At 34.3% G+C, this 13,219-nt stretch overlaps 1 protein-coding gene across 3 annotated transcripts in view; it reads right to left on the bottom strand.

Moving 5' to 3' along the window:
* BRINP3 (BMP/retinoic acid inducible neural specific 3) overlaps positions 1-13,219 on the bottom strand; it is a 492,323-nt gene that overhangs the window by 236,729 nt on the left and 242,375 nt on the right. For all 3 annotated transcript variants that reach the window (XM_069544560.1, XM_069544561.1, XM_069544558.1), the window contains exon 3: positions 11,799-11,989. In XM_069544560.1, coding sequence (XP_069400661.1) covers positions 11,799-11,989 — 191 coding nt within the window. The remainder of the gene's footprint in view (positions 1-11,798; positions 11,990-13,219) is intronic.

Here is a 13,219-nt window from a genome sequence, read left to right as displayed (position 1 = left end):
AACTTTTTCACTCTCCTCTTTCACTTTCATCAAGCGGATCTTTAGTTCTTCACTTTCTGCCATCTGCATATCTGAGGATATTGCTATTTCTCCTGGTAATCTTGATTCCAGCTTGTGCTTCATCCAGCCCAGCATTTCTCATGATGTTCTCTTACTGATTATAATATACTAAAATTAAAAATTGATAGAAACTTTTGAATTTCCTATGGATAGATATTCTATTGTATAATTATTGTATAATGGGATAAATGAAAGAAAAAATAACAAATATTCTAAGAAAAATTGAGGAAAATATAATATAATTCAATGAAGCAAAGATGGGCTCCATAAAGGACAGAAATGGTAATGGACCTAACAAAAGGAGAAGATATTAAGAAGAGGTGGCAAGAATACCCAGAAGAACTGTACAAAAAGATCTTCACAACCCAGATAATCACGATGGTGTGATCACTCACCTAGAGGCAAACATCCTGGAATGTGAAGTCAAGTGGGCCTTAGGAATCATTACTATAAACAAAGCTAGTGGAGGCGATGGAATTCCAGTTGAGGTACTTCAAATCCTAAAAGATGATGCTGTGAAAGTGCTGCACTCAATATACCAGCAAATGTGGAAAACTCAGCAGTGGCCGCAGGACTGGAAAAGGTCAGTTTTCATTCCAGTCCCTAAGAAAGGCAATGCCAAAGAATGTTCAAACTACCACACAATAGTACTCCTCTCACATGCTAGCAAAGGGATGCTCAAAATTCTCTAAGTCAGGCTTCAGCAATGTGAGAACTGTGAACTTCCAGCTGTTCAAGCTGCTTTAAGCAAAGGCAGAAAAACCAGAGATCATATTGCCAACATCTGCTGGATCATCACAAAAGCAAGACAGTTACAAAAAACCATCGATGTCTGCTTTACTGACTACACCAAAGTGTTTGACTGTGTAGACCACAATAAACTGTGGGAAATTCTTCAAGAGATGGGAATACCAGACCACCTGACCTGCCACTTGAGAAATCTGTGTGTAGGTCAGGAAGCAACAGTTAGAACTGGACATGGAACAGACTGGTTCCAAATAGGAAAAGGAGTACATCAAGGCTGTATATCAGAGAAGGCAATGGCACCCCACTCCAGTACTCTTGCCTGGAAAATCCCATGGGTGGAGGAGCCTGGTAGGCTCCAGTCCATGGGGTCATGAAGAGTCGGACACGACTGAGTGACTTCCCTTTCACTTTCATGCACTGGAGAAGGAAATGGCAACCCACTCCAGTGTTCTTGCCTGGAGAATCCCAGGGAGAGGGGAGCCTGGTAGGCTACCATCTATGGGGTCGCACAGAGTTGGACACAACTGAAGTGACTTAGCAGCAGCAGCAGCAAGGCTGTATATGTCACCTTGCTTATTTAACTTATATGCAGAGTACATCATGAGAAATGCTGGGCTTGAGGAAGCACAATCTGGAATCAAGACTGCTGGGAGAAATATCAATAACTTCAGATATGCAGATGACATCACCCTTATGGCAGAAAGTGAAGGAGAACTAAAGAGCCTCTTGATGAAAGTGAAAGAGGAGAGTGAAAAAGTAGGCTTAAAGCTCATCATTCAGAAAACTAAGATCATGACATCCAGTCTCATCACTTTATGGCAAATAGATGAGGAAACAATGGAAACAGTGACAGACTATTTTGGCGGGCTCCAAAATCACTGCAGATAGTGACTGCAGCCATGAACTTAAAAGATGCTTACTCGCTGGAAGAAAAGTTATGACCAAGTTAGACAGCATATTAGAAAGCAGAGGCATTATTTTGCCAACAAAGGTCCATCTAGTCGAGGCTATGGATTTTCCAGTAGTCATGTGTGGATATGAGAGTTGGATTATAAAAAAAGCTGAGCACTGAAGAATTGATACTTTTGAACTGTGATGTTGAAGAAGACTTTTGAGATTCCCTTGGACTGCAAGGAGATCCAACCAGTCCATCCTAAAGGAACTCAGTCCTGAATGTTCATTGGAAGGGCTGATATTGAAGCTGAAACTCCAATACTTTGGCCACTTGATGCAAAGAACTGACTCATTTGGAAAGACCCTGATGCTGGGAAAGATTGAAGGTGGGAAGAGAAGGGGATGACAGATGAGATCATTGGATGGCTCCACCGATTCAATGGACATGAGTTTGAGTAAACTCCGGGAGTTGGTGGACAGGGAGGTCTCATGTGCTGCCGTCCATGGGGTCACAAAGAGTCAGACACGACTGAATGATTGAACTGAAAGAACTGATACATAAGTACATCACAATTCTATGTAAAAATATTCAGATTTGAAAAGTGATATATTATTCAATCAACCACAATTTTGTTTTCAAAAGTAATTTTCATCCACATTTTTAAAGCCAGCTGTAGCTCATAAGCATGACATGAGTGCCAAAGGACATCCACCCATTTTGTAAAAACTAAATGTGATTTTCAAGTGATTCAACATTCTGAGTCCATTAGAAAGTGAAAAGGATTAATGATTGTAGATATAAAAAGATGTGATTATTCACATAGAAATCATGCAGCTGTGCCTTTTACAACTAAAATGCTGCGGAGGTTTATGGACTTTAAAAGCACATACTGAAGATTGCTTTCATAGAGAATGCAAAACAGAGGACTGTAAAACCACAAAAAAAAAATCATGACTTTAATGATATCCTAGTGTTAATTCATAGGGTAAGATTAGGTATATTCCATATATTGTGGACATCACAATTATGTGTTTTTCTGTCCTGGTTTTCAAGAGTTGATTTTGTGTCCAGGAGAAACAGAAATGAAAGAACTTTCATTCTATTACCTTTTCACTTGGATCTTCTCAACTTGCATTCTCACATATATAGTTTTTAGGGATGGAGGTAATGCTTTCAAAATTTCACAATCAAAAGCAATGGAAAAGAGAATGAGTAACAGAATCTACAAATAAATCAACAAAAGGCAGTAGTTTATTATTTGCAATTTTAATTGTGTCATGGATGCAAACATGCACACATGTATTGCCGTTGTTCAGTCACTAAGTTATGTCCGACTCTTCCTGACTTCATGGACTGTAGCCCATCAGGTTCCTCTGTCCAAGGGATTCTCCAAGCAAGAATACTGGAGTGGGTTGCCATTTCCTTCTCCGCGGGATCTTCCTGACCCAGGAATCGAACCCGCCTCTACTCCATTGGCAAGGGTATTCTTCACCACTGAGCCTCCAGGGAAGCCCATGTATGTATTAAGGGTCCATTGTAAAGAACAGTGAGTGCTGCCCTTTAACTTGGTATCGAAAATAGAAAATGATAAGGTCAGCAGAATTCATAAGAGCCAGATGTTCCCTGATTCAGTATAAGTTTTGAAACACATCAGAAAGTTATTATGCTCATTTTTTCTTTTTATGCCTTTGCCGTCTGCCAGTAAGATAGCATGTTCCAATGAGAGCCTTTTTCAACTTAATTCCCAGAACGAGCAGACACTCAGAGTGCGGGATCCATATATACTGAAGAGACATAATACTGGGGAGACACAACAAGTATTATGTTGTGTAGTTGCAGTGCACTGAGTTCTGAGGTTATTTCTTTTTTAACTGCAATGAGGGTAACTCTTGGATGTTTTCTGTATTTTATTTTAACATTGTTACTACCCATGGACTAGTATACTGACTCCAGTATATATCATTCCACCCAGGTGAAAAAAAAAAAAGTGCATTTATGGCAAATATCTTCCCAGTCATTCAACTTTCTTATCCTTGAAAATCTTACTGTGAATGTCTATTTTGCTTTTGTGTGAGTTTCATGTATCAAAAACTGCTATAAGAGGAGAATAACAGGAACAACCAGTGCAAATACAGTTTAAATGTAATTGTAGGTTTTATTTTTGATGTATTGTTTTAGTTCAAAATTGTTATCCTATTTTTGGTAATAACAGGTCATATTAGTCCTTGTGTTTTTCATTCCTTAAAAAATTCTCCAAGTGTTACTATATTTTAAGTATCTCTGTCTTTTTAAATTTTACTTCACTTTTCAGTGTTTACTCTCACTGCTAATGATCATTGTTTCCTAGCTTTTTGTGTTAAAAGGTATATCCCCTGAAGACATATATCTTTCCACTAACATAGTGTTGCAGAAAAAAGACAAGGTTTTAGATACAAATAGAAGGGGAAAAAAATTTAGAAAAAACAGAATTCTGATAAGGAGCAAAGTCAAATATATAAAGACAGTAAAAAACAGACATGTTGGCTTAATACCAGTTGGCATCTGCCAGATATTTTGCAAAGAAAATAGCTAGCCTTATATAGCTTTGACAAAAACATAATATGTTTTGCAAAACACTCTAAAAAAAAGCAACTGACCTTATGCTTATTAAGAGTTATCCCCCACAAGTTGTCAGAAATATTTCTAAACAAAACTGCCCAGAAACAATAGTTCCTATAGAATAACAACATGAATAAAAAAAGTAACTGGAAACATATAGTTCCAAGGAGAGATGGAACAGAATACACCCTGAATGAAATAGAAATTTCATGGAGCAGTTTACAAACAATGCTATAATGAACATTTTTGTGATGTGTAGTTGTAGACTCTTGCTATTATTTTGGTAAGATTGATTCTCAGAAGTGAGATTTCTGGAGCAGTTAAATGCAGTTGAAATTTATATAGATACTCTAAATAGTGCTGTTCAGACTTAATGTGCATATAAATCACCTGGAGATCTTGTTAACGTATAGATTCTGATTCATTAATCTGGGATGGAATCTGAGATTTTGCATTTCTAACAAGTTCCAAGGTGATGCCGATGCTCTTGGATCGTGGACCAGCCTCAAGTAATGAGGCTCTCAACCACGTAAAATTTATTACCAATTTAAATGTCTGTCTTTATCAGTGACCTGTGTGTTCCTTTAAGGAAGGTCCTGAATCTTTGTGCTTTTATAGGTAACTCAGTACATATTTGTCAAATAAATGGACAAGTGATTTATCTGTCCTATTAAAGTGCTATACAGAAAAACAAGAATAAATATAATTGTATTTATGAAATTCTAAAACTCAGCATTTATCTTTTGACTTAGTTGCCAGGAATGCCATTATTAAGACCAACTGACATAGCAAATTTAATTTCATTTTCTTCTTTGTTATCTTTATTATGATTCTTATAAATGGGCTCAAGACATTTTAGTAGGTAACTGCCTTATAACCATTACATGTGAATTAACAATATTACTTTAATTTCAAAGTTTTCATTCTCTTCACCAGAGAAGTGTGAATGACAGAGACAGAAATGAAAGAATAAGAGAGAGACAGAGACACAGAGAGCTGACAGAGAGATGAACTGATATAACTAATCTTAAGTAGTATGAGTCTAAGTAAATATTCAGCCTTAAATACAAATATGGAAGTGTCATTATTTTAATAATTCCTTGGAATATAAAGTTTAGGAAAATTGTTCTTTTCTTTCTTTCAATACTTTTTCTTGAACAGAATATGTATTCTAATTAGAAATGCAACTGACTATGCATTTCTCATTACTTGAAAATACATAGAAATAGTTCCACGTATTTTCAAGTAATTATTCCTATTTGGCTAAATAATAAATTATATGTATTAATACATACCTTGGTAGATTAACTTCTTTAAATTATATCACAGATAAACTAAAATAAAAGGAATTTATGCCTCCTAAGAAGAGACAGTGAAAATGAGAAAGACAGCTATTAATCTATTTTGAAAGAAGATGATGCATAACATAGAATTAAAAACTATCTTTCAATATTTTCTACAAAATGTAATTTACATACAGAAAAGTGAAAATTGAGCATTTCTGAAATTAAATGAGGATATTTGGATTTCCATACTTATAGGGATGCAAGGAAAAAAAATAAACTAATATTGTATCATATCCCAGCTTACTGACCTCTTGTTTTTTCTTTGACAAATATACACACACATAAAATATATATCAAAACATTTTTGAGCTAAGTAAACTACCTTGCAGATACAGCTAATTATATGCTATATCATCATTGAGGTAGTATTTATTTTACATAATTACCTTAGTAAGTTAATATTAGTCTGCATTTCAATCATGCATTTTTTTCATCCCAACAATGAAGAAAATATTTTCTATAGCTAATAAAATTAAATATCTGACAAAATGCTTTAAATTGAGCCATATGGTAATCCCTGATACATTCTCATAAGAAGCACTTTCAGAAAAAAAAAAATTTCAAAAGCAAACTTGCAAAATATATATATATATATATATATATATATATATAAAACTCTTCCTGCTAAAAAATTAATGATGGCTTTTAAAACTCTGTGCATTCAAAATCAAAATAGAACTGTTTTTATGTTGCTGAGAATAAAAAAAACCCTTAAAATTGTAAATGAACAAATCTCAATACACAGTCTATTTGCTTATAGAATGAATTTTGGTCCATTAGGAAAAACATCTCTGAGAAAAAGAGTACTTTGGAGGGAAGTTATTTTGCCTAAACTGTCCTCACTGAGTACATTCCAGACCCTGCTGGCAGAGGTATGAGTTGACAGACTGGTGGGGGTTTACCTGTGAGTCAGTAACCCCACCTCTTCCTCTTCTTCCTCTTTAGGATGTGCTTTGGAGAAGGAAATGGCAACCCACTCCAGTATTCTTGCCTGGAGAATACCATGGATGGAGGAACTTGGTGGGCTACAGTCCATGGGTCGCAAAGAGTCGGACATGACTGAGTGACTTGAGTGACTTCACTTTCACTTTAGGGAGCACAGAGCACCTGCTGTGGTCGGCTTCTCACCTCCTTAAGACTTTAAAGAGCCATTTCACCAGGAGGTGTTCACATTCTCCAGTGACTATGGATGGCTCAGAGCTTTACATATGACTGCTTGGACAAGTCTTTGCAACTGTGGAGGTGAGGCTCAGGTCAGATTTAATTACTACTATAAACATTTTTTTATCAATTTTTAATTAATTTTGATTTTCATCTCCCTTAATCCTTTGTCCTTTTCTATTGATAGAGAATCCTGACCTGTTATTACTGAACACCCTCTGTCTGCTCAGTAAGCTCAACAATATTAAGGTCTTTTTGTTTCCATTCACTCATTTTTTTTTTTCCTTTTTTGGTATTTCTGTATTCAGTACACAGATGCACTTTATTTCAGTGTTTGTCATAGATTATATTATAATGAAATATTTTATAAAAACAGTCCAGAAATATATTCCATAGCTAGAAATCAATATATCCCAAGAGTGCAATCTTTTCCAAGATTGATTCTTTAAATTTAGTAGCTTATTTTAGATTTTTAAACTGTGATGGAGTTTAGATATCATTATCCCAAATAGAAGCAGGCTAAATAACTATATTGAAAAATAGTTTGGAAGCTATAAGATGAAACAAACATAGAAAATGATATATATTGAAGAAGGTTTTTTATAATTTATTTTCCCCTATAGGAAGATAATTTAATCACTGACTTTTCTATCATAAAATATCCCATTAAAGGCTTCGAATATCCTATCCCAAGTTTTATGTCTAAGTCAATAATATGATGTACTAAATAACTCTTGGGGAAAAAAGACATTTTTCATTTATTTCCTTTTCATCACTTTAATGCTGGTAGAGAGTATTTTACACTCAACTTGTTTTGAAAAATGTTTAAATTTAGTTGAAGGTCTAGTTACTTAGAAAGCATCTACTTATAAAGTAATGAGTTTTCAGATGCAGAGTAGTATATATAGACTGGATAAACAACAAGGTCCTACTGTATAGCACAGAGAACTGTATTTAATATTCTGTGATAAACCATAATGAAAACCAACATCAAAAAGAATGTATATATATATATGTATAACTGAATCATTTTACTGTAAGGAAGAAATTAACACAACATTTCAAATCAACTATATTTCAATTAAACCATAAAAATAAAATTTTAAAACCTGGCTTTTTATTTAAAACATCTTGCGTGTATACCTGACATCCTCAGTGTTAATATTAGAGTTGTTCTTCAGTCTTGGTCATTTAATGAGAGAGAAAGAGAACTTACTCAAGTTAAACACCATCAGTCTCATTTTTTAAAAATGGAGTAATACAATTTCATGTTCAGTCAGGTAAAACATATGAAGTTAAAATACACTTATAGGAGCAAAAAAGTGTCATTACAATAGCAATAATTTTAAAAATGGCTGAAATCAACCTAGTATACATTTTAATTGCTAATAGTTTATATCCTTAAGCTACTAAACTAATTTCATAGATTTTAACTAAATTATTAACATCACCCAACAGAGAGATTTCTGAAGGAAAATATAAGTAACATTTAAAGATGAAAAAAATAATTTCAACAGAAAATACCAGGAATACTAAATCCAAAGGATAGTCGGAGATTAGATGGCAAATGAGGGTGCTGATTCTATTCTTTCCCCCAACCCACCATGGAAGACAATGCTTGAATAAAACTTTTAAGTAACTGAAGTAAATCAATTTTGAGAAAGTAGATTGTCATTAACAAATAATCAACCTTAAAAAGTAATTTACCACAAAGGTTTTCATCAACCATGTTTATAAAAACAAGCCAAAAACATATAAAAAAACAAAAGGTATCTTAAGGTGACAAAGTGACACCATAATGCCAAAACAATGAAATAAAAAAGTCACCATAGTTTTGTTGCTAAGGAACAAATTATCCCTGAGAATCATCTCTACTTTTGATCTCTTCTGTTTCCCTCTTTGTCACTTCCTTCCTTTCTTATTTGAAGAATATATTTCATGCTCTGAAATTCTTCTGGGAACTCTGTATTGTTGATGTAATGAAACCTAGTATGGTGTGTGTTGCAAGAACACTGAACTTTTTAAAAGGAGGTGTTATAGAAATAATTTAATTTTGACTTTCACTTCAGATTTTATTGTATTAATAACCATAGTCATTACAAAGCCAAATAGACATAACTTTCAAAGAATCAGTTTTCACAATTATGGGGATATTTTTTGTCATTGTTTTGCCATCTACAGTGCTATAATAACAACAGCAATTACATAAATGCATGGCTTGTTTATGGCACTTACACTAATCTTCCCATGTCCCTGTCACACAGGCGTTACTCTCCCCCATTTTTCCTTAAAAAAAAAAAAAACAACTAAAAAGCAGTGAAATTACTTGTTTTTAAGGTCTCAATTTATTTAAAATTAAAAAAGAGTCAGGATTCAACAACAGGCTTGTCTGATCTCTTTATCTCATTATTTTAGTATTATTTATTTATGGAGGAAGGTAATGGAGAAAGAATGTGCATTACAGCTAAACTTTTCTGTCTGCTTGGACTACCGCTTTCTTCTACATTTAATTCCTCAGGGTTCCATGGCAGGCTTGCTTCTTTAGTGTGTCCAGGGATCTCTCCTTTTTCACCCTCCCCATACCTGGCTCACCTGCTCTCCCTCTTATCCTGATTCTCTCCAATTCTGAATCTATTAGTTTAACTGACCCATTCTGGCTCCATGGATTTGCTTCTTTCATTCAGTCTTCTTCCTGAATTAGACCTCAATTATCCTCTACCATATATTTCATCATTTTGACATTTATCTAGTGGACTGGGCAGTCTCAGCTTCCTAGCAAAGCGTAGTTTCACTTATTCATTTAAAAATTTAACAAATATTTAAAGAGAACTTATTGTGTGCCCAGCACTACTATAATGTTGATTGAAAAAACTGCACAATGCAGCAGTTGAAAATTAACTTTTATTTGGTGGACAAAATTAAGGACCTAAGCCCAGAAGATAGTCTCTGAGGTCACTCTGAGGGACTGCTCTGAAAAGAGAAGGGAGGAGTCAGGATACATAGGAGTTTTGCAACAAAAATCAGATAATGGAATATCAAAAAATTACTATTAATTAAAGAAACATTGAAAAAACTGAAATTCAGTTTTAAAAAGCAGTTCAAAAAGTTTAAAAAAGAAATTTAGGTTAATGAATTTAGCACTTTTCTATGTATGGGAAGATGCAAGAGTCTGTGCTAATTGAAATCGTTGATATGCACTTTAACTATCTAGGGCCAGTATCCTCCTTCTCTGTCAGGAATCCCATCAGGGTGCACAGCTGGGGTGGCTGCAGTGACTGATGACTTGATGGCTGCAACATGCTTTGTTTAGACATTGGTATTTTCCATCCACAATAACTGTGGGTGGTAAATTGGTAACAAATACAGGAAAGATTCCTGTCTTTAAGAAAATATGCAGAAATAACAGATGATAAACCAGGAAACCCATAAATAATTTTTTCACATAATAATAAATACTATGAAGAATGTAAAATGAGACAATGAAATAGTAGAGACTCTTAGTGGTCTATAGGCACTATTGCTGATCAGCAATGTTACTCCCCTCTGAGAGTAACATTTGAGCAGAAAAATGTGAAGTTTCCTTGTGGCTGAAAAATCAAGCACAATCAGGAGAATGGTCAGATGAGGTTTCAGATGAAAGCCAGTGGCAGATCACTCATGTGGTGCCTTAAGAAACCACAGAAAGGCATGTGGATTTCATATCAAGTGGCTAATTGTAGGCTGAGTTAAAAAACTCAAGTTTTACAAAGATGTGTGCAAAGGATGAACCTTAGGAGTAATCTAGAAGAAACATGATGGTCACTTGTCTAGGGACACTGGGGTGGGAGTCAGAAAAGAATTTGATACAGGATATTTTTTGGAAAAATAAACTGATGTGACTTGGTGATAGTCTGGACTGGCAGGAAAAAGGGAAAAATATACATGCTCTCAGTTCAGTTCATTTGCTCAGTTGTGTCCGACTCTGCGACCCCATGAATCACAGCATGCCAGGCCTCCCTGTCCATCACCAACTCATGGAGTTCACTTAAACTCATGTCCATCGAGTCGGTGATGCCATCCAGCTAAGACAGGAAAAATAAAGGGCAGGTGGTCTTTCACATCACTTCACCGTTAGTGTGAATCAGTCTGTCTGTCTTCCATACACTTCCTAAGAAATTGACAAAGGGGCAGGGAATCACTGTTTCCATGGTGATTCCTACCCAATTTTGTCCAATGGTCCTCTTTACAGGAAAGAGTAACATCCATTTTAAATGGAATATTTGGACATTAAAGTTCTATAAAACATTATTAAATATATGGAATTCTGGTATACATTTAAATTTTAGAAAAATATCATTTTCTTCCTATTATACATTATCTCCCCCCCCAAATCATTTACATGTATTCAAAATACTGAATTATATATCACCATGATAAAACACATGTAATGATATTTAATCACATGGAGGAAGAAGTAATATTATTAATCTCTATTTTCATATTATGCATCTTCACTGATATTTATTTCAATGAAATACTCTTTTAACATCATATATCATATGATACTTTCTTCATATCATATATCAACCACAATCAGAAATGTTAAAATAGCTCTAAAAATGTAATTTTGGAATTTTAATTTTTACTTCAGGACCTTTCCTGCTCTCTGAAAACAGAGCCCCATCTGTGACTAGAATGCTTATTATTCAAATTTAAACAAACTTTGGCATATCATCTTGCATTATAGAGTATCATAACTATGCCTGTATTTAGTCTACGTTATTAGATTGTTAATTACTTTCAGGCAGAAACTAAGTGACAATCCTCTACCCCACCCTTGTGAACACCATACAAGATATTTAGCAGTAATTCAATAAATGTGCTGATTAAGTTAATGAATGAAATCTAAGATTATTCAAACTGCAGCAATTTGGATGAACCAACACTGTTCCTTGACTTATACAGTTTTATGCACAAGCATACACAGGCACAAATATTTCAAAGAGTCGTACCTCCCAGAGTAGCAGAGAGCAAGAAATGCGTCCCATATTTCTTGATAAGATTTTCTGTGATTTGCTGAAGGGTAGGTCGACGTCCCAAAAGTCTTATGTTGCGGAAGAATTCAGGGGCAAGAGGCAGAGGGGAGCCAAGGAAATTTCTTCTCTCAACTGCAAGGTTATTTACTTTCCAGCGGCCAAACTCCCTGAAAAGCAAATTTATTTTTATTCATAAATACATAATCTATCTGAATGTTTTCATTTGAAAAGTTCACTTGGTAGTTTTGCTGGAATCACTACATTACAATGATTTTTGCTTGTAACAATACTGCATGTGCTATGAGTAGGAGAAGCAATATTTATAATTTATGTAGCTGAGTGACTATTCCGAAACCAAGTCATGTAGAGGAAAAATAAACCACTTAAAGTAAACAGCTTCCACTGATTTTTTTTTCCTAAGGAATTATGTACTTATAAAAATGATTTCATTATGCATAGAATATTAATGTAGAATTATTTTTTAAAAGGAAACAAAAGCAATATTTTATTATTTTCCAATGGAAGTTGAAAAAAGATTAAATTTATTTTTATCATTAATGATTCTTTTTCTATTCAGTTTAGATTGGAAACTTGCAAGACTTCAAGAATATTAAGGAGCTTAGAACGGACTTTTGGACTCAGAGGGAGAGGGAGAGGGTGGGATGATTTGGGAGAATGGTATTCTAACATGTATACTATCATGTGAATTGAATCGCCAGTCTATGTCTGACACAGGATGCAGCATGCTTGGGGCTGGTGCATGGGGATTACCCAGAAAGATGTTATGGGGAGGGAGGTGGGAGGGGGGTTCATGTTTGGGAATGCATGTAAGAATTAAAGATTTTAAAATTTAAAAAATAAAAAACTAAAAAAATAAAATAAATGATCAGTCAGCATGAAAAAAAAAATATGATCAACAAAGAAACTAGTTCTTGTAATAATTGTTGTGTACCGTATATTCTGAAACCCCAATTCAACTTAATCAGCAATTACTCAAGAAGCAAAACTACTTTTAAGCTGGATTTGGTCAAATCAGAGAAATAGCAAATATGAATATAAAAGATTTATATAAAAAATGTTTATATTTTTATTGAGTTAAAGCCAACCTAATAATATTTTAGAAAATGACTATGCTGAACTAGATTACCTGATATCAACTATACAGATTTTTTTTTCCCCCTTCAGGAATGATCTGATAAATCTCAAGTAGCTTCTGCAGAGAAGATTTCCCTCTACTAGATTTAAAATCACCTATTTGTGTAATTTGACCTCATTACTACTTAGCAAATAAAATGCTGATTAAATATTGTATAAATAGGTGCCATATTTATTTACATTTTTGCCTACAAAAAATACCTGTAATGCCCTACAAAAAAGTGCATGATAAAGATACCTCT

Source organism: Ovis canadensis, chromosome 12 (genome assembly GCF_042477335.2).
Source record: "Ovis canadensis isolate MfBH-ARS-UI-01 breed Bighorn chromosome 12, ARS-UI_OviCan_v2, whole genome shotgun sequence".
Taxonomy (NCBI): Eukaryota; Metazoa; Chordata; class Mammalia; order Artiodactyla; family Bovidae; genus Ovis; species Ovis canadensis.
The sequence above is the reverse complement of the archived record's forward strand: the minus strand, read 5'-3'. Positions and strand labels throughout refer to the sequence as shown.